The 26,166-nt window shown below is 52.6% G+C and overlaps 1 protein-coding gene across 2 annotated transcripts; it reads left to right on the forward strand.

Moving 5' to 3' along the window:
* The first annotated feature begins 4,488 nt into the window (after positions 1-4,488).
* Positions 4,489-26,166, forward strand: COL6A1 (collagen type VI alpha 1 chain). Of its 2 annotated transcripts, none has more exons than XM_040703356.1 (34): positions 4,489-5,301; positions 5,916-6,103; positions 7,221-7,421; positions 7,643-7,802; positions 8,046-8,168; positions 8,260-8,280; positions 8,435-8,455; positions 8,547-8,591; positions 8,827-8,880; positions 9,873-9,917; positions 10,015-10,041; positions 10,188-10,214; positions 10,317-10,361; positions 10,535-10,588; positions 11,005-11,067; positions 11,594-11,656; positions 11,801-11,890; positions 12,002-12,064; positions 13,374-13,436; positions 16,526-16,588; positions 17,079-17,141; positions 17,839-17,889; positions 17,974-18,009; positions 18,464-18,526; positions 18,881-18,946; positions 19,093-19,128; positions 19,777-19,813; positions 20,241-20,249; positions 20,791-20,924; positions 21,891-22,000; positions 22,280-22,463; positions 22,667-22,841; positions 23,368-23,397; positions 24,135-26,166. In XM_040703356.1, the coding sequence occupies exons 1-34, from the start codon at positions 4,867-4,869 to the stop codon at positions 24,743-24,745; spliced, it is 3,456 nt and encodes a 1,151-aa protein (XP_040559290.1). In that variant the 5' UTR covers positions 4,489-4,866; the 3' UTR covers positions 24,746-26,166. The 2 variants fall into 2 exon arrangements, with proteins under 2 accessions (XP_040559290.1, NP_990438.2); NM_205107.2 differs by having other exon boundaries at positions 5,130-5,301; positions 5,974-6,103.

Raw genomic sequence — 26,166 nt, forward strand, 5'->3', positions numbered from 1 at the left:
GTCCCGGGTGGTTGGTTTGCAACAGGAATGCTATGGGGCAGCAGGAGTCCCAGCAGCCCCTGGAAGGGTTAAGGTGAAGTTCATCCCACGCAGCCCACGCATCAGCTGGAAAAAGCAGCTAAGTGCGCTGGCTGCGCTCAGCATCAGGAAACAATCACGCGCAGCAGCCGGGCTTCCAGGAGGGGAAGGGGAATGGGCGGGGGGAGTACCCTGAAGCAAACTCAGAGCCCTCCCAAAAGGCAGCAAAGGCCAGGATTCATTACCAGCTCGGAGACGTGTTTATAGCAAATGTGAGTCACCGCTGGGGATGGGCTGTTGGGATGGGTGCGTGCTGCCCATCCGGCCCCGCACAATGGCAGCTCTCAGACCGGCTGCCCCACGCCACGCGCCAGCAGCTTGGAGCAGCCCCAGTGTTATTTCGGGGCATGCGTTTTGCCCAGACCATTTTGTTTCTCATTGGAGAAGCACTGCCAGAGAGCTGCCGCTCCCCACTGCGCTGGCTGCTGGCCCTGTGCCCCTTGGAGAGCGGAATACTATTCTATGGGGAGCAGAAATGGGGCTCTGTGCCCAACTGGCCCCTGACACACATTAAGGAGAGCCAGAACAGCCCATCTAGACCTTGTCCTGATTGGAAAGTGAAGGAAAGTGAACCCTTTTCAACATTTTCTTGTGTCTCTGAGTGATGGGAAGCATCCCCCCATCTTCTGTGCCAGCCCAAGCGGCATTCACCCCATTTTCTGTGGACCAGCCCCATGGCACACAGTGCCTGCCCAATGTGCAGCTGCCAGCCTGCAGCACAGCCTGGATTGCTCGGTCACTCCACCAGCATCACAGAGTGCCCATTCCCATCCCTCCTGGATCCAAACCTAACAGCATCCCCGTGCTCCGGCTGCCCACCACCAGCCCTAACTCAAAACAAGCAATTTGGAATTTGCCGAGAAAAACATCACTTCACACTTGCTCTCCTTCACAGCCCTCTTTATTTCAAATGAGATGACATAGAACCTTAGAACCATAGAATATCCTGTCTTGGGAGGCACCCATAAGGATCAAGAGCCACTCCTGTCTCCACATAACACTACCCAAAACCAGCATGGCAAAGCCAATGCTCTCCAGGACTGGTAGTGCTGTGCCAGGAGCAGCTCCCCACCTCCATGCTCCATGCCTAGCACCATCACAGGTTTCTGGGCTCCCATGGGTAGCTGCAAGGTAGCCACAATCCATGGAGCAGCCCCAGCTGCATACTGCTGCTCCAGGGGGCTGACAGGAATGAGAGTGTTTGGGGATATGAAACAGCCAGCTTAAATTTTCCTCTTAAAAAAATTAGAAGAAAAAAAAAGAACAGAAAGATGCTTATCTTTGCTTATCATTATGGCCCATTGGGATTTCCCCATCTGCAGTGTGTGCTGGTGGCCCCTGCAATGCCACCTCTGTAACCTGCCCTGCTCTAGGCCACAGCCACTCATCCTCCCCTCCTGGGCTCCTTTTGGGGACAGCCACTTCTGTTCAGCGCTGTGGAGACAGGGAAGCAGATTTGGGGAACAGCAAGATGGCTGGGTGTTGTACATCTGCTCTTCATTGTGCACAGAAGAACTGAGGACAACACTTGGCACTGAGCTGGGAATCTGCCCGTGCCAGGAAGGGAGGCTGGCTTGTTTCATGCTTCTAGGAAAAGGCTGCAGGCTGGAGTTGGCTCTGCTGGAAGGAGAGCTGGGCTGCATGCTAGGCTCGCACCCAGTCAGCTGGGATGGCCACTGTAGTGATTGCAAACAGTGAGCTTAAATGGTACGTGCTGAAAAAACGGGAGTGGGAACACTTGGTAATAGACATGCAGGAAACTTGGAGGCAGGGACAGAAACACCTTCTGGGCTGGGGGACAGCATCCCTGCAGCAGCGTGGCATGAGTCAGGTTGGCTTTGTGCAGCACTGCATCGTGACACCAGCCCAGGGGGATCAACTGGAGAGTGTGCGAGCAAGAAAGACCACCACGCATCCTGGAGCTTGATGCTGGTGCAGAAGGAAAATGAAACCATACTTCAGAGATCAGGGAACAAGGAAAGCAGGGATGGGCTTTTGGCTCCCTGAGAGAGGTCAGAACCAAGCTGTGACAAAGCAAACTGGGGCTTGCGTGTTGTGGAGGTCAGAGGATGGCACTGCAGCAGCTCAAGAGCTTCACATCCTCCTCCCCTGCTTGGCAAGTGGGTCCGTGCCTTGGTAGATTACGGAACCAGGCCTGGGGATGAGGGAATGGCCTGACAACAGATCCAGCCCTGGAGAAGCTGCCCTGCAGGGTACCACCACAGGGGTGACAGCATGTGGCTGTGCCTGGTGGCACATGGGTGGCAGAGGGCATCCAAGTGAGCCAGGCCTTCTCTTCCAGCTCCCACGCTGCATCCAACGCCTTCCCTTTTGCTCTTCTCTCTGAAGAAAGCCAGCCAAGCATTCCCGCAGGCTCAGACAGCTAGGAGAGAAATATGATTACCAGATGGTTTGTTTTTCCATAGGACCAGAGGCCAGTGTGAGGTAACAGGAAAAATTTTAACCCGCCCCAAGCCAGCCTGGGTGTGGGGCTGCTTCTCTGCTTATGGGGCCATGCCGACATGCATGGGGTCTGCACAGTGGTGGTGGGTGTACCCCGGGTAGGGTGGATGGAACCCTCCCACTGCCAGCCCCCAGCCCAGTTGCAGCCCTGTGGGGCAGCCAGGGGAGCCATGGGTAGCGATGCTCACCGATGGGCATGAACATGGGCTGCTGGGACCCCCAAGCACCTAGCAAAGGAGGAAGAGCTCTCAGAGCTGTGTGCCCAGTTGTGAGTACCCTTGCTGGAAGGGAAGAATTCTGGAAGGAAGAAACAGGAACCCACCCTGTCAGTGCTGGCACACAGCATGTGGAGGAGTTCGCCTCAGGTCAGCAGAGGCAGCGGTGCAAGTCCTCTCCTGGCAGCAAGGGAAAGCTGTAATGCTGCTATTCGCAGCAATGGTGCCAAGGTGATTGGGACTGGTGCTGGTGATTGGTGATTGGGTGTTGCATGGCTGGGACTGGCTTTTCCCCCAGCCCTTTCTGCAGAGAGGTGAAAGAATGTGGGACCCTTCCTGGTGTCCTCATGTGGCTCTGTACCCACTGGGCAATGCTGACAGGGCGGCTTTGCGCTCCCAGGGCTCTGTGCCAGTGCCACCACTGCCATCCTGCTCTGAGGTCTGCTCCTCCTGCAGACACTGTGGGCAGAGGGTGCTAGCCTGGCCACTGGCTGGACTCATGCAAACCAATTTGGACTTCTCCAAGGAAACCACTGTTTGGTGCCTTGGGAACCTCACTGGCCACTAGCCCTGCTTTAGTAGACCTGGAAAAGGCAATAAGTTCAAAAGCTTTTGAAGCTGGGTGCAGATCCAAGGCCCTGGCTGGGTCAGACAGCAGAGGGGACATATTTGGGATGCCTTGATGGGCTGCAGCTGTGCAGAGCTATGCACAGTCCATCCATACCATGCACGAGCTGTGGCATCACCACCAAGATTCACTGGCATGGCTGGGCCAGACTTGAGATGGCTGAGGTGTCCCTCTGCCCTCTACTGCAGGGCAGAGAACTCAGCTCCTCCACTGCTCCCAGCAAAGCATAAGGAGCAAAACAGTTGAGCAAAGAAGAAACCTCTCTGACTTCTGACGATGCTCATACAAAGAGTCTTTACTGAGTGTACCTTCCTCAGCAGCTTGCAGACATGCTCCTCCACTGATGGGACTCCTACTCAGTGGGACTATAGCTTCTGTCTTTCAGTTCGTTTTCTGAAGATCTCAGCTTGAGCCTTCTTCCCACCACATTTTTCCCAGACCACTTGCACAATGATGTTGCCAGAATGGTTGTGCAGAGAGGTGGAGAGGCACAGCAGTGGGACAGGAAATGGGAGAGAAGAGGGAAGTGGCTGGGTGATGTTTGAGGAGAAGCCTCTGGGTCTGGGTATGATGACTCCCAGGGAAAGGCCAAGATCCCAGTGCACATCTCCATGTGCTGGAGAATGAGGAGTAGGACTGTCCTGAGCAAACTGGCAAGGAACCTGAACAGTCACCTCCAGCGAGTGAAGGAGCTCCTCTGGAATGGCCGTGCAGGTGCAGAAGCACAACACTGTGTAAGCAGGAGAGCAAATGCTGCCCTTCGCAACTTGTCTGTGTGCAGGTCATTGGTATTGGCTGGGTTCATGCTGTCAACTCCTAAATGGTGCTATCCTGCTGCCATGTGCTCACATTACTCCTCTCTGGGTTTCTTTCTAGTAAAGTACCCCTTGGCCTGGATAACCCGTCCATTTGCCCCCTCCCATACCATGAAAGGTTGCAAATGTCCTTGGGAGCAGGCTAGGGCTGTAGTAGGAACAGCTCCAGTGTTTCCCTTCTCTCCCAGGTGGCAGTGAATGCTGCTCCGTGATGAGGGTTGGGCAGTACCTGCTCCACCAGTTGAAAGCCTTGACCTCAGCACAAGGCAGGGTCAGGCTGAGCAGTGTGGGGCTCACCCCCTGAGCCAGACATGGAGTGCAGGCTGTCTGCAAGAGCTGTGGGTCCCAGTGCTGCTGTGGATCCTCATGGCTCCCACTGGGCACCCAAGGCCAGCATCCAGAGCACTGCAGATAAACCTAATGGCTGGGGTACCAGCTTCAGCCCCCATGGGCAGGGTGCGGCTGGGGGTCACTCTGTCTGTCTGTCTGTGTGTGTGGGGGGTCTCATCTTGACTCTCTGGGAGAAAGGGCAGAAAGCCCTGAGAGCAGAGGAGGAAGCCACTTCCCAGGCTGAACCTGGTGCCCGTGCCATGCCCCCTGCCCAGATGTGCCCTGCAGTGGGTACCCTGCTTAGCAGGCAGCAGAGTGCAGCTCCTGCCTATCTAGGATGCAGCAGGCTGCCTTCCTCCAATCCCCGTTGGGCTCAGCTCAGGGCTCCGAGCCCCCAGGGCGCAGCTGGGGGACAGCAGAGTCCTTCGGCAGGAGCGCGCGGGTACAAGGAGCACAGAAAGACAGCGAGGAGAAGCGCAGGCTGGCTTCTGAGTCAGCACGGACAGCCCTGGTCCCACCCTCCATCCCGGCTGCGGAGTCTCCTCCTCGCCCTCTCCCCCCCGCCCGCTCTTCCTTCCCCGGGTCCCAAGCGCTGAAACCACCCCCAGACCCGGACCCGGCCTCTCCCTCCTTCCTCCCTTCGCTGCAGCTCGATGTGAATCTGAGCCCAGCGACATGGGGCTGCACGACTCCTTCTTGGCGCTGCTGCTTCTTCTGGGGGGTGCCTGGGCTCAGCAGGCTGAAATCAACGCCCGTGTCCTCAGGGCTCAGGGTAAGCGGGGGACAGCCGGGAGGAGCGCGGGGCCGCCGAGTTTTGGAAGGAGTCGTGCTTGCGGTGGGGGCGCTGATCTTAGAGGTCTTTTCCGACGGTAATGATCCTGTGGTTCTATGATTCCACGGGCTCTGATGAAGTGGATCTGCTTGTTTTGCGCTGGTTCTTCTCTGGCCAGGTGTCCTTGGCAGAGCTGGGATGTGGGGAGGGGATGGCAAGGGTTTGTCTTTACAAAGGACATCAATCTGGGCACAGGCGCATTTTTAGTTTCACTCTACTCTGCAATGGTATTTGTACTGGGACATGTTGGGAAATCATGAATTTCTCTTTCTCTTGGTCGTAGCTGCCGTGCCTTGGCTTAGTTTGGTTTTGTTTTAAATGGTTGCTGCAGCTGCACCTTATTTTAAATACTAACGGTGGTCTTGCAAGCATGAATGCAAATGGGAAAGAATGAAAGAATGCACAAATGGATGTTTTCTGGCTATGTGCTCAGACATGGTCCGGCTCACTGTAAATGCCAAAGCAGAAATGCTAAAGAACAATCTCAGCCCTACGTGCCTGCTTGCATGTGGGATTAGCAACTCGGCACTGTGCTCCTGGTGCTTGTCCCACAGCTGTGCCGGGGGCCTAGTGGAAAGCGGTGCTGTGCCACACTGCTCTGCTTGCCCTCAGACTGCCCCGTGGACCTGTTCTTTGTGCTGGACACCTCTGAAAGTGTCGCCCTGAGGGTGAAGCCCTTCGGGGACCTCGTGGCGCAAGTTAAAGACTTCACCAACCGCTTCATCGATAAGTTGACCGAAAGGTACTGTGCTCATCACTGCCTTCAGGGGGCTCTGGGGCTGTGCCAGAGCCGGGTGGGATGCTGGGGGAGAACAAGGCTGTGGGGGGTACCGGGACACCAGGCCATGTCTCTCCTCTGCACACCCATGGCCACCCTGGTCCCACTCCAGCCATTGCCCATGTATGTGCTTAGGTGTCCATGGGGTGCTTTGGTGTTAATTGTGATGATAAAAGGCATGTGTCTCCTAGGCACTGAACCCAGCTGTGAGGGTCCTGTGGGGCACCACAACCTCTTCACACAGTGATCTGTTCCAAGATGCACCCTCACAGCCACCAGCCCAATCTAACCCTTGTTTTTCCAGGTGGAGGGTACTTAGAGGTGCCCAGGGCCACTTAAGTTCCCCAGAGCTGGAGGGGCAGGATGCTGGGAAGGGCCACCTCGCGTCAGCACTACATCACCATGTGCTAGGGGACAACCTGCCAGGCCCCCATCAATGCAGCCTGGCTCTTAAACAAGGTGCCAGGCTTTGTCCTGAGCCAGCCCCTGCTACATGTAGACAGATAGACAGATGGGCTCTCTGAGCCCAGCATTTACTGACCGCTCTTGTGCTCCCTACACACTGTGGGGTCATTGCCCTGCATGCTACTACCATGTCTGCAGTGCTACATGTAGTGCAGTGGGCTTGGGGTGCCTCAGGGATGGGTGGATGGATGGTGATGCTCAGGGGGCTTTGGGAAAGGTCCTCATGGGAAGGGAGAAGACAGGCTTGGGAAGTGTGCAACTGCACATCTGTTTGGGATTGGCCCCAGCATCCTGAACGTGTCATTTTGGGGGACACTGGTTATGACTTCAGACCCAAGCACGAGGTGCTGTGACACCTTTCTCCCAGGCAACTGAGCAGACACTGGCAAATAAACCTATGTTGGTGCATGGGAGAAGGCTTCAGCTCTCACCTCTCTTTGGATGCGAGCATCCTTCGGGCAGTGACGTTCCTCTGTTCCCTAAAGCACAGGGAAAGCAGGAAGCCCTCACAAAGCCCTTGGCAGAGGAACTGCATTTTACGTTGCAGGCAGTGTAGGTGGCAGTGTGGTGGTAATAGGGCCACGCTGAAGGTACATGTCCTGGTGTCCCCACACAGGTACTTCCGCTGTGACCGCTTCCTGGCATGGAACGCTGGGGCTCTGCACTACAGCGACTCTGTCGTCATCATCAAGGACCTCACTGCCATGCCCAGCGGCAGGGCTGAGCTGAAGAACAGCGTGTCAGCCATCAACTACATTGGGAAAGGCACCCACACTGACTGCGCCATCAAGCAGGGCATCGAGCGGCTGCTCTTGGGGTACAGCAGCAGGGCTGGGGCGAAGAATAGGGTGGTGCTGCACTGAGGTGGGTGGTGGCTGGGATGTCCCTGTGCAGGTCTGTCCCCAGTGTGAAGGAGGTCACCTAATCATAGGGTGACAGGTTGCTGTTGGTCCACCTGTGCTGGGATGAGACAAGCCTGGCTGTAGGCTGGGGCACTGGGGCCTTGCAGCACTAAATGCAGTGTTTAAATCCTTGCAGTGGCTCCCATCTCAAGGAGAATAAATACCTGATCGTGGTGACTGATGGACACCCTTTGGAGGGGTACAAGGAGCCCTGCGGAGGCCTGGATGATGCTGCTAATGAAGCCAAACATTTGGGGATCAAAGTGTTCTCTGTCGCCATCTCACCCCACCACCTGGTAGGGACCAAGCAGCAGTCCCAGGACAGGGGTCTCATGCTGCTCCAGCATAGCAGCACTTGGTGTAAAGGGGCTCCACTGCCCTGTCTGGAGACAAGTGGTTACCCAACAGAGTCAGTGTGTGGGAAACACCAAGGGCTGGGGACACACCGAGGGCTGGAGGGAGGATGCGGGTCCCCAGAGCGTCTCCTGGGCAGATCCTACCTGTGTGCCTGAAGATCTTACTCTGGCTCCCAACCCTAGGACCAACGTCTCAACATCATTGCCACAGACCATGCCTACCGCCGCAACTTCACTGCCACAAGCCTGAAGCCAACCCGGGATCTTGATGTGGAGGAGACCATCAACAACATCATTGAGATGATTGTGAGCGCTGACTGTTCCCCTGCTCAGCTCACCCCTGCCCTGGGCTCCCTCCACTCTCACAACCCACCTCTCTTTGCTTTTTGCCTTGCAGAAAGACAACATGGAGCAATCGGTGAGTGTTCCCCCACACACCAAGCACATCCCCTGTGCTCATCCCTACCCTGCAGGACTTGGTGGCCCCACTCTGCCCAACACTCAGGATGCCCCAGAGCAGAGCATGGTGCTACCACTTCTTCTGACGTTGTTTTTTCCTTTTCTCTGGCCAGTGCTGCTCCTTTGAGTGCCATGTAAGTCAGGCCCTCAAGGCCTCTATCCCCCTCCTTATGCCCCCAGGCTGTGCCTTGGTGGCTCCAGCTAACCCCCACCTCTCTCCTGCAGCCTCCCCGAGGACCCCCAGGACCTCCTGGTGACCCAGGCCACGAGGTGAGGAATCATCCCCTGGACACATAGGGATAAGTTCCACAGGGATGCTTGAGATCCAGTGGGGCATACGTCACCCCTTGGCCAGGGAGATGATGGGAACAGGTGTCCCATGTGGCCTCTGTCCTTTGCGCCCCATATCCATGGAGCATTGCCCTGATCACATCCCTGCTCTTCTTTCAGCCTCATTTTATTCCTGGGGAAGGTGAGCTAACTTTATTTCTGTCCTGTGTTTCAGGGAGAAAGAGGAAAGCCAGGTCTTCCTGGTCAGAAGGGAGATGCTGGAGACCCTGTAAGTAGAAAACTCTGGAAGTTTTCAAGGAGTATGGAGATGTGGCACTGAGGGATGTGGTTTAGTGGGCATGGTGATGATGGGCCAGAGGATCTTAGTGGTCTTTCCAACCTTAATGATTCTATGATGCTATGTTTCTAGCGGACTAGGCTTGGTGGCTCTGCCAGAGCTCTCAGGCACATCCTCATTGGCAGGGTGATGTGGAGTTGCACTTGGTGTCAGCACTTCCCATCCCTGCACCATCCCTTGTAGGTCACCATCCTGTACCCCTGTACTATCCCGTTCCCATGGTGGTGTCCTAGACAGCTATCCCTGGAAAGGAATGGTGACACAGAGACATTCCCCTCACACCTGCCCACCCAGCACAGGGTCCCACAAGGCTGCCTTGTTCCTTGCCCCAAGCAGCTGCCCTTCCTGTGGGATGCCTCTCTGACTCATGGGGTGTACCCCAAGCTCCCTCCCAACACCGCAAGCACAGCAGTGTTATGGAGAAACCTTCAGTAAATAATAAGCTAATTGTATAAGGAAACCATTTCCCTCCTCCTTTTTTTACTAGGTAAGTTTATTCTGGGAGAAACGTTTCTCCCACACACATAAGTGTGCAGTTACTCAGCCTTTGTGTGCCCAGTTTAGAAACCCCATGGCGTGTGCATATGTTTCCTTCCTGAGGGTTTTCTGCCCTTTCATTTCACCCCAAATGATGTGTCCCCATGCACTCCATTTCCCTCACCCCTGGGTATGCTGGAAGTCCACCATGCCACATAAGCAGGCAAAGGAAGAACAGTGTCAGGGGAGAGGGCTGTGGTAGTGGGGGCAAGAGGCATATCCCAACAGGATGTGTCAAGAGACATTACAGAATCATGTTTTAAGTGCTGGTGAGAGGGTGTGTGACAATATAAAGTCAGAGCTGTATGGACCTGAATGGGGACTGCCCCCTTAGTGCTGACTGGCTCCAGCGTCTGCCTACATAACACTGTGTTTCTGTTCTCCAGGGCAGGCCAGGGGACATGGGGCCCGTTGGCTACCAAGGAATGAAGGTATGTAGGGCTGCAGGGTGGTGGGCACAGTTTCTAGATGGGGGACAAGCTGCTGGTATCCTAATTCTCCATTTTCCCCCTTTCCTCTCATTACTAGGGCGACAAAGGAAGTCGAGGAGAAAAGGTGAGGACAGCAAAGACTTGAGGGGGTCTTGGTGCCCCCTGCTTGGCTGGCAGCCCACTGCCTATGCACCCAACCCTCCTGCCAGCATTGGCATCTGACCAGGACAGCAGGTCTGAGGGTCCTGACCTCTCTGTTTCCCTTTGCAGGGCTCGAGAGGAGCCAAAGGAGCCAAGGTTAGATTTTGCACTGTTTATTCTTCCCCACTGATGCTTGAGGTGGGAAGGAGGAAGGGTGTTTGGAAGTCACTTCCTCATGGTCCCTTGTCTGCATTTCAGGGTGAGAAGGGCAAGCGTGGGATTGACGGCATTGATGGCATGAAGGTAAACCTTCGCCCCCGGGTGCCCTGCTCAGCCTGAGGACTCTGGGTGCCACCCAGACACCCCCAAAACTATGTTGGGGCCCACAGCAGAAGGCCGTGTCCCGCATGGGACCCATGTGCAGGGGCATCCCACAGGTACTGCTTACAGCAGCACTTGTTCTGTCTGTCCCACAGGGAGAAGCTGGATACCCTGGGCTACCTGGCTGCAAAGGCTCACCTGGATTTGATGTATGTACCCCATGGACACCTCCTGCTTGGGAATACTTGGAAATGCTCATGGTGTCCTATGCAGTTCCTAGACATCTGTCCCTATTCTCTCTTGGAAGCTGCCCCTGTTGCATTGTGATGTGTGACAATGCCACGTTTGGCTGGAGGCTACTCAGTGAGAGGAAGAGCTCAGTGCAAAGCAGCAAGCAGCTTCAGGCTGCTGTGCCCAAACAGCCAGAACATATTGGAGGCTTGGATGGCAAAGCTGCCATCCTTGGACTTGCACAGCCCCACAGTGCAAGAATGCTGTGTCATCCCATGTCACCCATCCCTCTTGCTCTTCATGCTGAGATGCTTTGGGCCAGATTGCCAGAATGCTCCCCAAATGCCATTTTCCACAGGTAATTGTGCTGGGCTTTTTTTTTTTTTTTCAACAGGGAACTCAGGGCCCACCTGGACCAAAGGGCGATCCTGGTGCTTATGGACCCAAGGGAGGAAAGGTGAGCCCATGGTATCCACCTCACCCTCCCCAGCCTGGTGGACCACGGGGCTGCCCTTGCTGTGCCCAGTTACAGGCACAGAAGGAGGTGTGCTTGGCAGCCTCCAACCTGTAAGAAGGGTAAATGTCCTTCTCCTACTCTGGAGATGGAGTAGTTCAGGAGGGACAGACACTCAGGTTTAAGGGGCACTGTCAGGAGGGAGAGTGATTGATCTACTGCAGACCTCCCCATGCCACTTGTGGTCAAGCCCCTACTAGAGTATGCTGCGCCTTGCCTCAGTGAGATCTGCTTGATGAGATGTGAGCTGTGCACTGCTTGCCCCAGCTCCAGGATGTTCCCAAAACTCTGAGAGGTCCCTGAGAAATGGTGGCTCACATTGGTGGGGTAGTGGAGGGGGACGGGGGCCTCCATGGGACTGTGGAGGAAAAGGGAGCTCAGGGAGAGCCAAAGCTCCAGCCATGCACCTCAGCATGGGGACCAAAATCCACCCCTTGGTACTGATGTGTCTTCTTGTGTCTTTGTGAAGGGGGAGCCTGGGGAAGATGGAAAACCTGGCCGGCAGGGCATTCCTGGTAGCCCTGGAGAGAAGGTTGGTGAAGAGCTCACACAAGTCCTCTGCAAGGAGAAGAGGTCTCTTCTCCAGCCTCTGCCTCAAAGCAGAGCTTGCCCAAGGCTCTGCTAGCATGCAGGGCTTTGCTTCAAAACCCTCTGATTTGTCTTTGCTTTGTTACAGGGTGCTCCTGGCAACAGGGGAGAGCCTGGACCCTTAGGGGAGACAGGGGATGAGGGCTCCCCAGGCGCAGATGGTCCTCCAGGAGAGCGGGTGAGCATGGGCAGGCTGTGGCAGGGGCTGGTGTCTGTGGGCAGGCAATGAGGGAGGGTCGTGCAGTACTGGGAGGGGTCCTAAATCTGTGTTCCCACCATCTTCTTGCAGGGCAGCAATGGAGAAAGAGGACCCCCAGGCTCGCCAGGTGACCGTGGGCCACGAGGAGATCTGGTAACTACCTCCATGGGGAGCCTGTTGGCATCTGCTTGCAAATGGTGGCACGTTGGGCAGCTGGGGCTGGAAACAGGTGGCTAATGGGCAAGTTTGGCTCATGCACCTGCCTGCCTGATGGGCGCCTGTCACATCCTGCCCTGGCACAATCCCCTGACAATCACACCTTCACACTGACAGGTTATCAGCAAACAGATAAACCCCAGAGAAGGGCATGCCCAGAGAGCAGGCAGAGAGCAATCTGTGGATAATAAACCAGTTGGTGAGAGCAAATGAGCAGGATGTCCTCCTCAGGGAATGGTGGGGCTCTGCAGACAGGCAGAGCTCAGTAAGGAGGGCACAGTGGTAGGCCGGCACCTGGGTGAGGATAAAACCTCCCTCCCCTTGCAGGAGTGAGTGGAAGTCAATAGGAAATTATTTGTTGGGCCTGTCAGAGGTGAGTCACCTGCGGCAAGCACGGGGCAAATAAGGCCAGGACAAGTGGGCAAACATGTGGCCAATGGCACAGGTGCCTGCATGCTTCTGATGTGTGGGATGGCATCCAGGAGCAGCACCCCAGTGGTGCCAGTACTGCCAGGTGTTTGCTGTTGTATGTCCAGGGCTGAAGTGCCACTCACCTTGAGGATGGGGAAGCAGGGATGGGCTGTGTTGGGACGGGTTACACGAAGCTGAATCAGCCTCCTTCTTCCTGCTTCCTGCTGGGGAGGCATGGCAGCACCACCACATGTGGTGTGTGGGGCAAGTGTGCATGGGAGATGGATGCATGCCAGTGTCCTGCCATCAGCCTGTTCTGCAGACAGTGGGATGCTTCCTTCCAAGTTTTAGATCAAGCAGAAGGCTTGCTAACCTTGACAGAAACACCTCCACCAATGTTCAGGGCTCTTTGAAAGTTATTTTATGTTTACATAAAGTAAACAGATGCCTAGGCATCTGGGAGCTTCTAGCCTGAAAGCATGAGCTTTGGATCACTAAGCTTTCAACCACTTTCCCAAATGTTTTAATCCAGGCGTGACCGTCAGAAAGTCTCTGAACAGCTCCCACCTCAGCAGGGCTGCAGGCGGAGCAGCACCTTGCACAAAGAGCCTTGCAGTGTGTGCCACCAAAACACTCTGCCTCAGGTTTTCCAGTCTCCCCTGGTCAGCCTCGCTGTGCTGGTTTCCCACCCAAAACCTGAAGTCTCACTGTTAGGATGACTGTTTCTACCCAGCACGCTCTACTGGCACTGTGTCCCTTCTCCCCATCGCATGCAGGGCCCGTCCCATCCCATGCATGCTCCTCTGTTTCTCATGTCTTCTGTGTGTGTTTTCAGGGAGAGCCTGGACCACCTGGTGACCAGGGGCGGGAAGGACCTCTTGGACCACCTGGAGACCAGGTAAGACTTTGGATTAACCTTCTGGATCGCATGTGGAAGTGCATGGGCTGGCAGGGAGGCTGTGCTCAAGGGCTCAACTGATGCCACAGCATCTTGGAGCAAAGTCTTACCTTGTTCCAGACCAGGCAGCAAAGCCAGTGCAGAGGGGCAGTGATTTTTAGGAGCTCAGAATTTGAGCAGGGCTAGAAAATGGAGACTTGGCTGCTGGGCTGGGGACAGAAAGACCTCCACGTCATTTCCCAGTCCCGTGGAAACAGATGTCAACACGTCTCGCAGACAGATCTGGAAACCAGCAAGTATGAGTTGCAGCAGTGCAAAAAATGTTCAGGCCTGGAGCCAAACACTGCTCGCCTTGATCATGGGAGTTAATGAGATGTCTTGTGAGAGCAAGGACAGCCTGACAAGGCCTCGGCAGTGGCCTGACACCCTTGGCATCTGCAGATGGTCTGTCCCGAAGCCAGTTGCTTCTCAAGTCTGCTCATTGTGAGGCCCAGTCTTCTCACCATGGAGCCCACTTCTTCATGTGCACTTCAAGAAATTGATCTGAGACCCTGCTGGCTTTCTGGAGCACAGAGCTGGATTTCTCCAGCTGAAGGAAGGCTTCTGTCCCTTGCACAGTTAAAGGTTCTTTCCTCTGGAAGTCATACCCAGCTCCCACTCAACTCCTCTGGAGTCGCTGGGTTAATCCTCAATGGAGACAGCACTGTTGACAACAACCAGCATGGCCTTCCCACCTGAGCAAGCATGCTTTGATATCACCCTTGGATGAAGCTCTGTGGCACAACTGCCCTCCTACTCCTGTAATCGTCAGAGTTTCAATAGAGCTCAAGATATAGGAAAGTACTGAGATAAATTTTCCCACGCCGTTGGAAGAGGACTTCCCTGACGGGTGAGGAATGAAGACCAGTGTGTGAGCTTCATGGTCAACCCACTGTTGAATAGCCCTGTAGGAGATGTGAAGTGTGGGACAGCCACAAAGGGGCCACTGCTTTCCTGCCTACCCCAGCACAGGCCACTGCTATAGCAGACCTGCCCCATAGGAAACACTCCCATGCCAAGGTTGGGCTTTCCCAGAGTCAGACTGCCCTCAAACCCGCCGTGTGCTGGTGAAAAGCACCAAATTCTCATTGAATTGTCCAGATATTTCTGTCCTTAACTGAGCTAAACTGCTCTGGCCACAGTCAAAGAGTGTCTGACAGCAGCCAGCTTGTTGGACGTGACCATGGTGGGAGGTGCCACTGGTCACAGGGTGGTTATTTGGATGTGTGCATGTAATGGGCAGGTGTTATGGGTTGACATCAGCTAAGGAAGAAGAACCAGAGCTGCTTTCCTTGTGTAGAGTCTCATTCCAGTTTTGAGGCAGAAGGACTGGGCAGGATGAGATAGAATTCAGGTGGAGATTTGACTCAAGCCTGGCAGCCAAAGCTGTGTAAGCATGACAGGAGGAAGGATCTTCCCCAGCCTGCCTTAACTGGCAGAAAGGAGAGAAGGCTGTCACCAAGCCTACAGGGTATCCATCTTGCCTTCCCAGGAGCACTGAATTCATTCCCTGTCGGAGGAGGGAAGTGCTATAGCACTGATGCCTCCCCAGAGCAGTGGCTGCTCTCGTATTCCAGTCACTCTAGAGAGATCTTAAAAGCAGCTGTAAAGCAAAGATGTTTTTTTCCATAAACTGAGGGAAAATGTTTTTGCTGGGCCAAATTAAAAATAAATGTGTAATTGGGCTTGGGCAAGGGGAGAAGTTAGGCAAACACAAGTGCTTTTCAAGCCATGTTATCTGCAAGCTCTGGCTCTTAGAGCACATTTATCTTGGCCAGGAGGAGTTCCTGCTAACCTGTGACTGTTTCACCCTCCCTTCAGTCTGCAAGAGAAGCTAAAGGTCAGCGTGCTCATCCCCTGATCTCCTGGGCTGCTTTGGTGGTCCATCTCCCCATGGCTCTGGTGCCCATCCCTCCTACAGTTCTTGTTGCATGTAGAACAAAAAGAGGTTAGGAAACTGCGAAGGACTTCACAGCTCAAGATCCTACACCTTCACAAACCCCATCAGGGCTGCAAAGGGTTTTAACTTGTTTGTTACAGTGAAGCCACCTATGACCAGCGTGAGCCAAGCGCGTCTGGAATTCAACTTTGGCTGATATGAATGGTCATGAGATCCAGTCCCTCCTTTCCAGCTTTCTCTCTTTTGGGTTCTTGTGCAGAAATAAGGGTCACACGCCTCTAAGCAGGCTCTTGCTCTTCTCCACACTACACAATTTTGGAGTTCTCTGCCACCATCTGTGTGCCTTTCCCTGGAAGAAGTGTGTGTGAAGCGGAGCAGCAAGGACAGCTGGAGGGAACTAAAGCTTCCTCAGCTTGTGGGTGGTGAGAGACAGCAGCTGCAAAGCTGGGCTAGGCTGAGCAACACATGAAGACAGCTCCCACTCCCCCAAATCTCACCAGTGCAGACTACCTCTGTTGTCTCAGGCTTCCTTGAGCATTGTTGGAGCTCATGAAGACCAAAAATATCCAATAAAACCCCAAACCCACCCTCTTCCTGCCTTCTTTCCTCATGCCTTGTCTCTGAATATCACTGGCCAGCCCTGCAGCTGACAGACCAAGTGGCCGCTGCCCAGATGGCTGTGGCAGAGTGACAGCTTTGGTCTGTTCCAGCAGATGCTGCCAGGACCCTTCAGCCTCCTGAGGACAGAGCCTCCCCACAGCCATGGAAGGGCCTCCATCAGCTCAGCTGCCATAAGTCATATCCAAGGCACAGGGAGAGCTCCCATGGAGAGAGGCCTGTGATAGTTTCAGGGTGGTATGATCCACCAAGCAGGGACACCAATGCGATGCCCAGCTGTGCTCCACTGCTGGAAAGTTGCATCTTTCCCTCCCTAGCCTCTTCCCCTCTGGGCCCTCCTCCTGGAGTACCTCCTCTCCAAGTACCTCCTCACCTGAGTTGATCCCCATGAATAGAGCCTTTCTCTGCAGTGGAAGTGACTCACTGATGAGTGCAAGGCATGAAATACCAGCTCCCACCCGTGGCATTATGAAATGAAGGGACCAGCCCCTCCAAGGAGGGGCTCATGTGACAGCTCTTTGTGTTCCCCTAGGGTGAGCCTGGGCCCCCAGGACCAAAGGGCTACAGAGGAGATGATGGCCCCCGTGGCAATGAGGTCAGTGCTGCTTTATCATTGTATCTTCTTTGGAGGAGGGGATTGAGGGGAGACCAACAGATGCTGCCCAATAAGACTGTCCACAAATCCCATAGGTCTTGGAAACCCTTTTCTGGGTACAAAGTGAGTTGTCAGTCTTCTGGCAGACATCTCAAGGCATTTTTGGTGGATTCCTAAGGCTGTGAATACCTTTTTCCCTGTCTCTCAGAGAGGGTATAGCTGCACCACAAGTGATGTGGCTTCACCTTGCAGTGTGCCCTTCCACTGGCAGAAGTTAGGGGAGCAAAATATCTCCTGTAGCAGGCTTAAGTAACCCTTGACTGCTGCTCCTGAATGAAAGGGGCTTCTTCCTAGCTCCCAGGTGTGTTCTCAGGGCTGGTCTCAGGTAGGAAGCAAGGGACCAGAGCACTGTAGAGAGCCTCAGAAGGCATTATCTTCCCAGCTCAATGGATGGTACACAGTGCTTGACTCCTCCTCCTGATCCTTGCAGGGCCCCAAGGGATCGCCTGGAGCACCTGGGTTGCCTGGAGATCCTGGCCTAATGGGAGAAAGGGTGAGTGGTGTTTATGGAGACTGCACACAATGTGGGAAGGATCTACAGCTGGCTGGTTCCATGCAGCATGGTCCAGGTCAGGGAGAAAAGAAATGGCTCTCATAAACAGCTGAAATATGTTGGGAAAACTTACAAGCAGCTTTTTCTGAGCATGCATCCCCTTTGCAGGCTCAGAGAGCCCTATCTTGGAATGTACTTTCAGCAGCAGATGTAATTTTGCCCAGCATTCCCAGCTTGTGCTCGTATCCCTGATCACTGAGAAGCACAGTGTCACTATCAGAACTTCTGGGGCTTGTCCCATCTCACTCTTTTCCATTTTCCTCTTAAAATAAAGAATGAGAGGTAGTCCTCAAGACAGGTACCGGCAACTCATGTCCCAGTGCCCCCCACGCTTTGTGAAGCGCTACAAAAGGAGCAGCACTCTCTGGATGTGCAGCTGGGGGGAGTGGGAGTGGGCATGGGAAGTTGGGGGACACAGCAAGATTGGTCTCTGTCCCAGGGAAGAAGAAGTAAGAACAATATTTAGCTGGATATAGCATAAGAGAATACAATAACTGTTCGAAACACAGCTCTGCAAGTAGAGCAAGGAAGGCTGTCGCCTCTTCTTGCTGGCTGCAAAGGAAGGCAAGATCCTTCTGCCATGCTATCTGAGGATTCTGCTTGTCATTGTCTGTTCTACTTCTCTCTTCCTTTCCAGGGCGAGGATGGTCCTCCTGGTAATGGCACAATTGGATTCCCGGGTGCCCCTGTAAGTTTAGTGTGCTGCTTTGAAATCATAAGACCATTATTGATGCTTGTCTGACCTAACACACTTCCTTTTTTTCATTCCCAGGGGCAGCAAGGAGACAGAGGGGACCCTGGCATTAATGTAAGTGTGTTGCTTCCTTCTATATCTAATAGAGAACTCCCTGGCTAATGTCTTCTGGCGGTACTTTGGCTTGTAGAGCCTCTCTGTCTGTTGTATGGTAAAATGGACTCCATGAAACAGCCTGTTCACCCAGAGCCCAGTTTATCTTATGCACAGATCTCCCTCCCTCCTCTACTTCTTGTAGAAGTGTCCTGTCTTTGTGCAACACCCAAGGATGGCAGTGCTCTCAAATGTAGCCCCAAAGCGAGCATTTGGTGTTGGAAGAACCAGCCGGGGGGAGCTGGACAGTGACTATGACAAGGAAAGCCAACTAAGGAGATGTACCCTTCAATAACATTGACATTTAGTGCTAGGAATCTTATAGATAGCTCTCTGTCTCTTCTCCATGCCAGCTGTCACAAGGTCTGTACATCAACCTCACCACACTACCAACATCCTTTCCGTTATTTTCCAGGGAACAAAAGGATATGTTGGTCCTAAAGGTGATGAAGGAGAAGCTGGAGACCCTGGCAATGATGTGAGTAATCTCTATAAAGCTGCATGACTTTTCTCTTTGAGGGTGGTGTGGGAGCATGGAGCTGGATCTAGTACTATGCTGCCCTTGGGTCAGAGTCCATCAGATTTTGTGCGCCTGCAAGCACCCTTTGCTGCTGTGCGGTATCTGATGGCAAGCAGAGCTCTCACTAGATGTTCACTTAAGATTCTAGAGCTTATGGTTAGCAAACCTCCAGCTCTGTTAGGCTGAGGGTGGGTATTATCTCCGTGTGGTGTTGTATGCTTCCTGAGAGCATCAAAGTTTGCTCTAAGGGACATTGGGAATATCTCTCCTCAGGAGAGAACTTTGTGAATTTTCTTTTTGTTTCATCTCCAGAACCCAACCGCTGGTCCCAGTGGGATCAAAGGAGCAAAGGGCCACAGGGGTCCTGAAGGCCGCCCGGTAAGTAAGGGCTCCAGAAGGGCTCCAGCACCAGCCAGCTGGGAGATGGAAAGCCAAGCAACCTTTCCAGCCTCTGCATTGCATAGCAAGACATTATGAGTTCTTTCTGCTCTTTTAAATGCTCTCTCAACACTTCTGTTTGACAGGGACCACCTGGACCTGTGGGGCCTCCAGGACCAGATGTGAGTATGACAGGATTGAAGCACTGCTTGCTTGCTTGGTCTTTGCTTCTGGGGGTCTCTGCTGGGAGGCTCATGCTCGTGGGCTGGGTGGTGCCTGCCCCATTGCTGCCCCACTGAGTCTTGCTGGCCAGGTTTCCTTCCTTCATACCAGGCCATCACCAGCAAGCCCCCTGTGCAGTGTGAAAACTTCACCTCTCACATAAGTGGGAAGACTTTGAAATTATCCCCAGACTGGCCCCTCCTCTTTGCTTTGCTGGCTTCTTGATTAATTTGCCCACCACCCAAAGGATCTGGACATGCTCTGACCATGGGTCACAAAGGGTCAGGTCTCCCCATTTTGTGGTAAGCTCATAATAAAAGCAACCCCCACAAAGGGAGGAAAGTTCCTGCAAGCTGGGTGGTGGTGAGATGGGGCTTTCCATGCAACCTCCTCCACACAGTCAGCGTAATGGGTACTCTTCACTGCTGGCAAAGCCTAGCCCTGGCCTCCTTCAAGGGAAGCAGCCCCAACTGTACATCACTCATTGCCAGATCAAAATCTGCTTTGAAGGCGCAAAAGCAGCAGTAGGGGTGGTGGGTAGCAGCATTTGGGAGCCAGGCAGCTCTGTGGATATCATATCCACAGAGTTTCTTCATCTCTGGTTTCAGGAGTGTGAAATCTTGGACATCATCATGAAGATGTGCTGTGAGTACCTTGGAATTTCTCCTCCTCTGCTTGGCTCCATGTGGACTGGGGTGGCTGCACCTTAGCACCCCTGGTAATGAAGTGCTGCAACAGCACAGGGTGCTTGGGGGTCTGAATGTGAGCTTCACAATTAGCAATTTACTTAATCTCTCCAGGATTAGCTTTTTTTATTTAAATAAGAATCCCATAGTGTGTTTGGAGATAGAGCTCTGCCACACACAGTGTTTCAGTTCAGGGCACTGTGATCTAAAAGAGAGAGATCTGGATATGCCAAACAGGAGGGAAACCTCCACAGATGAGCAGGAGCTTGAATCGTCTAGGTCAGGTGTCGCTGTGTTTGCAGAAACACAGACCTGCTGTCTTTGTTGTATGAAAACCCTCATCTGCAGCATTTTAATGCTCTCTCTTTCTTTCCCTTCTCTTCTAGCATGCTGTGGTGAGTGTTACTTGGCAAAATCATTCTGCAGGCATTTGCTAATGCTTCTTCCTCTTTCTCCCCCCCTCTCCCCTTGCCTTCCACTTGGTTTGCAATTCAAAAGCCTTAAGCAAGGACTAAGAGTACATGATGTCCTTCAGCCATGGGCAAGAGGGGAGCAAGCTGAGTCAGCCTCCTCCAGCCCACCAGTGTCACCTCTGTCCTCCTGGGCTGGGCAAATGGAAGAAGTGAGGAGGCTTCTGAGGAAACAGATTTTGGAAACAGTTACTGAGTGTTTCGTGGGTACTCACAGCTTGGCACTGTTACGTGACTTACCAGGGTGGCTGAAAAAAATGTAAAGGGAAAAAATATTAAGCTTGTTCTTAAAGCTCCTAGTTGGCTATTTTGCCGCTTAATTTTACACCGTGCTTTGCAGTCCTTTCACCCAGACTAACAGCAAACACTGGCTGATTGCTTGGGTATGCCTCTCTGCAAGGCATGTTGCTCCGAGAGCAGCTCAGATAGCAAATGCAAGCCTCACCACATATGTGCTTTACTGCAGAGTGCACCTGTGGTCCTGTCGACCTCCTCTTCGTGTTGGACAGCTCAGAGAGTATTGGCCTGCAGAACTTCCAGATTGCCAAGGATTTCATCATCAAAGTCATTGACCGCCTAAGCAAAGACGAGCGTGTGAAGGTGAGATTTCCTTCAAGTACCAGGATACATTTATTTTCCACTGCAAGTGGAAAAACGGGGAGATGCCTCCACTCCACAAGAGTCTCCTCAAGGCTCAGCTTTATAACCTGATGAGTCTCAGTTTCCCTTAGATTCATAGGGGGAGTTTGCATCCCAAACTACATTTTATGGTCCTCTCTCTGGGCAACGAGACTGCAGTAGCTGTGAACTCTTTCTCCATGTCATGAAGCAGACAACTCCTTGTTTGCCTGGTCAGTCAGTTTCTTGGTCTCCCCCTTGTTCCAATGAGCATTTCAGATGGCTGGAGTAGTGACTTCCCAAGGGCCCTGACAGCCTGCCTCCAGGGAGCCTTGTCTGCCTCCAACCTTCAATTAAGGTTTCCAGTTAAGTACGCTGCTGAAAGAGATATTTGCAGCACAAAAGAGCAATGTTCTTCAAGTCCTTCTGTTTGAAGAGCAATAAAAATATTTGCTCTCTGAACTCTTCCCTGGTAACATGATCTGCATGGGAAATTCCACTTATCCCTCTGCTATGGAAGAGATATTTGGAGTTCAGACTTTCTGTGAGGTGTAACTCAACATGTTCTGTAAAGACACGAGGACCTGCTGTTGGACATGACAGTGGACATGCACAGGTCTCTGGCTGATAAAGTGCCAGTAAATAGCCTGGAAGACTAGAGTTGGGCAGCAAAATTACTATTTAAGAAGAAAAGCATGTTTTATTTAGAACATCTATTCCTAACCACCCAATGGTTTGTGTTGAGATCACTGAGGTGGGAAACCTGAGTTTGGGTCTTGTTTCACTGGGCTCACCTGCATCCACTCCTGTTGGAATAATACCACCACTAAGGAGCGGCTGCATTGCCTGCCATGAAGATGTCCAGAATGAAACCACTAGCAGTTTCCTGAGCTCTTCAGGTCCCCTCAAGGTTCCTGGCCCTAACTGACTTCTTTTCTTCTCCAACAGTTTGAGCCTGGGGAGTCCCGAGTGGGCGTTGTGCAGTACAGCCACAACAACACGCAGGAGCTGGTGGCTATGGGAGATGCCAACATAGACAACATTGGGGCACTCAAACAGTGAGTCTGCAGGGTCTCAGCACACCCTACTCGTGTCCTATCCTCCCTCTCTAGACCAGCAGCTTCTGCAAATGCCAGGATGCTAAATGCAGTGAAAAGTCACTTGGTGGTTTTGTGGGTGGTACTGAGACCAAGGAACTTGCCTAAAACCCTGCACAAGCAGGATTTTGCCCTGCCTTGCAAGCATGCCTACCTGTCAGTGAGATGTGTATTCCCAGCTGTTCCTGTGAATCAGGGCTTGCTCACAGGGCTTTCAGGCTCTCTGGTGTCTGCTTGCAGGGCGGTCAAGAATCTGAAATGGATTGCTGGGGGCACCCACACAGGAGAAGCCCTGCAGTTCAGCAAGGAAAACCTGCTGCGGAGGTTCACCTCCAACAATAACGTGGCCATCGTCATCACAGATGGACGCTCTGACACGCTGCGGGACCGTACCCCACTGACTTCTCTGTGTGAGGTCACCCCGGTAAGGGCATGGTGGCATGGGAAGACTGGCAGGGAACAGCTATGGAATGACCATCAGTTGGAGTAGTGTGGGATACCTAGGGGTTTCCATGTTTTGCTTTCCAAGGCCAGAATCCCTGTCACTGGAAGCTCTCTCATGCAGTGGCAGGCAGTCAAGCTAATGAATGAATTAGGCACCAGTGATACACCTTAACTTTTCTACAGGTGGTTTCCCTTGGAATAGGCGACATTTTCCGGAACAACCCAAACCCAGATCAACTGAATGACATCGCTTGTTTAGGCATGCCAAGGAGACAAGGACTGTCCATTCAGAGAGACAACTATGCCGAGCTCCTAGATGACTCCTTCTTGCAGAACATCACCTCGTACGTGTGCCGAGGTGGGTGAAAACCTTCTATGGGGGCACCTGGCTCTGTAAGATGCCTGACCCCAGGCTGTTAACCCAGGTCTTACTCATCAGCCCTGGAAAGTTGCCAGAGCAGCATAGCTCTGGCTGGTGGCAATAAGGGCCATAGTAAAGATTGTAGCAGCCAAAGGGTGAGGGACGCAAGCTGTCCTCTACACAAAGCCCTGGTCATGCTCTTAAGTTGTACTCAGGTATTGAGGGAAGAGAGCAATATTCACAGTTCAGTCAATGAGCAACAAGGATGTCTCATGATTCAGAACACTCTGCAGCAATACCCAGGTCCAAACCTACTGCAGGGTATCTCTGTCTCCAGAATTTTCAAGCACATATTCTATGCTCTCTAGTGCATGCTTATAACTGTTGCATGGCAACTTGTGTGGAGAGGCTACAACCAAAGTGAGCATTTGTCCCGACTGTGGCTCTGTGGGAAGCTGTGCTACAAGAGAAGCAGTTTTCCTGGGTGAGTTGGTGATGTTACTCTTTTTAATTTTCTTAACAGAGAAGAAATGTCCGGACTATACCTGCCCAAGTGAGTACCCACTCCTCTTGTCATAATACACATGAAGGGATTGTGGATGCTGTGGTGACAGAAGTGGTAGCTGCTGTGTGTAGGGACATAGAGATGGAGATATCCCACAGCAGGGAGGCTCCTGAGCTCTGCTGTTGGGCTAGAGAAGGAGCAAACCTGGAATCTCTCATGTACACCCCAGCTCAAAGCACCTGAGGGATAGGAATGAGAAAAGACTGGACAGTGGCTTCTCTAATTCCTTAGGAGACTGCCAGATTTAGGCTTTAGATGAGACAAATGAGATTGGTTGTGATGTGGTGGGAGGGCTGATCACACACAGAAATCAGCACTGTGGTAGGATATCTGAGAAAGCTGATTGAAAAGCAAGGAATTTTAAACAGATCCATTTTGATGTCAAAAGAGTATACAGTCCTTAGACTCATGGAAACAGGCCAGCCTGGGAAGATGTAGTGATTCCCCAGACAAAATGGGACAGCGTAAGTCAAGGAAAACACCCACTGCATTAAGTAACAGGAGTCATAAACTAAATAAAAAAAAGAATGAAAGGGTAAAAGGACATGTGTAGGATAGCACTGGACTAGGGGAAACCAAAGCAGCAAACCCACAAAAAGTGGGGATTTCCTAAGTCTAACAAGGCAGGAAGCATGTGAGACAGCTGGTGAATTCACCAGCTTCCCATGGAAAGCAGGAGAGAAAATAAAAGCAGCGTAATGAGCCCTGGGTCTGTCCTCTTGCAGTCACTTTTGCCAATCCGGCAGACATCATGCTGTTGGTGGACAGCTCCACCAGCGTGGGCAGCAAGAACTTTGACACCACCAAGAACTTTGTGAAGCGGCTTGCAGAGCGGTTCCTTGAGGCCAGCAAGCCAGCCGAAGATTCTGTGCGCGTCTCGGTGGTCCAGTACAGCGGCAGAAACCAGCAGAAGGTCGAAGTCCCATTTCAGCGCAACTACACGGTCATCGCCAAAGCTGTTGACAACATGGAGTTCATGAACGAAGCTACAGATGTCAATGCCGCTCTGCAGTACATCATGGGGCTGTACCAGCGGTCCTCTCGTGCTGGGGCGAAGAAGAAGGTGCTGGTGTTTTCTGATGGCAACTCACAGGGGATCACTGCAAGGGCCATCGAGAGGACTGTGCAGGAAGTTCAGCAGGCTGGTATTGAGGTCTACGTGCTGGCAGTGGGCAGCCAAGTCAACGAGCCCAATGTCCGCGTCCTGGTAACAGGGAAGAGCACAAACTATGACGTTGCCTATGGGGAGCGTCACCTGTTCCGTGTGCCTGACTATACCTCCCTGCTGCGTGGCGTCTTCTACCAAACTGTCTCCAGGAAGATAGCTGTTGACTGAGCACCCAAGTGGGTTTCTACCAGGGCCACTCTGGCTTCTCTCTCACCCAAGAATGAAAAACGACAAGACAAAAAAAATTTAACAGTATTCTTGACCAACTTGAGGAACTTGCATCTATACAGAAAGCCATAGTGCAACAGCCTGTCTGTGCACAGTCTCCTTCCTTCTCTACCTTCTTCTCCATCTGCATCTCTGCCCTTCTAGCCTTGAGCCTTCCACCCCTGCCCGGTGACTGCCTCTCACTTAACTCCCTGCAGCAGGCAAGCATCAGTACACCTAGCAGTAGCCCTCCTGAACACCAGAAGCAACCTCATCTCTCTGGTTTTTGCCAAGAAAGAACCAGGATGAGGAATGTTGTACCACTAAGGACTTGCTCAGTCCCACAAGGTTGATTATACCCTTTTTAGATACAGTTTTTTTTCTTCGTTTGCCTCTTCCATTCATTCATCAGCTGAGCACTTTCCCAGCTGACAATGGTCCTAACCCAGCACTGTGCTTCAGCATTTCAGTAAGTTTTGAGAGGGGATCATTGTCATGGCTGGCAAGTTTGGTTCACGTCTCCCACGCTGGTGGGAAGAGATGGACTTATTATCTGAACCACCTGTGCACTAGGCAGAGCTGGAAGCATTTCTGGCCTCCTGTGCAGTGCGATGGACCACTGACTTCCCAGGGCTGGATTGGAGGTGGGTGGTGGAGCACACCTCAATGCTGACATTCCCATCCAGAGCAGGGGGGCTGAGCACCAACCAAGGAGAGATAGCCAACAGCCACTGGGAAGGGGGGAACGTGACAAGAAGCTGCACTCCTTCACTAACCGATTTTGTGGTCCTACAGTGAAACCAAGAACCTCATAAGTAACCTGATGACTTGCCTTATGGTCCAAACGCCATGCTGGAAAATCTCTCTGAGCCCAGTTAGTGGTTTTTTGTTGGTTTTTTTTTTTTTTTTTCAATAGTGTCAAGCTGTCTATTTCCCAGTGAGCTCTCTGGGACTATTGTTTCTACCAGACTATATAGGAGTTAGACACCTAGGCCTACTAACTCTACTATATATTGAATTAGGGCCTATTCCACAGCCCAGCCACGTCAAGAGAAAGGCTGCCATTATCTGCCAGGGGCTTTGAATCACACCCTGCAGATACCAAAGGTGCTATCACTATGTGGGTGATGTGGGCCCTTGGTGTTTACACATATGTTTCCAGGACCACACTGAAGATGTGGTTTGGCTGGGTGCGATTTTGTTCAGTGCTTCCATTGGTGCTCTTGCTATGAATTCATGCGCTTCTGAGAAAGCAACAGTGATTTCCAGGTATCGCCATCATCCCAAACTATTTTGTATCCAGAAGTTACTTTTATTTTATGCCTGTGTTTTACTAAAAGTTGTCCACTTCAGAAATTTGTCAAATAAATTGTTTTCCACAA

This window comes from Gallus gallus, chromosome 7 (genome assembly GCF_016699485.2).
Source record: "Gallus gallus isolate bGalGal1 chromosome 7, bGalGal1.mat.broiler.GRCg7b, whole genome shotgun sequence".
NCBI lineage: Eukaryota > Metazoa > Chordata > Aves > Galliformes > Phasianidae > Gallus > Gallus gallus.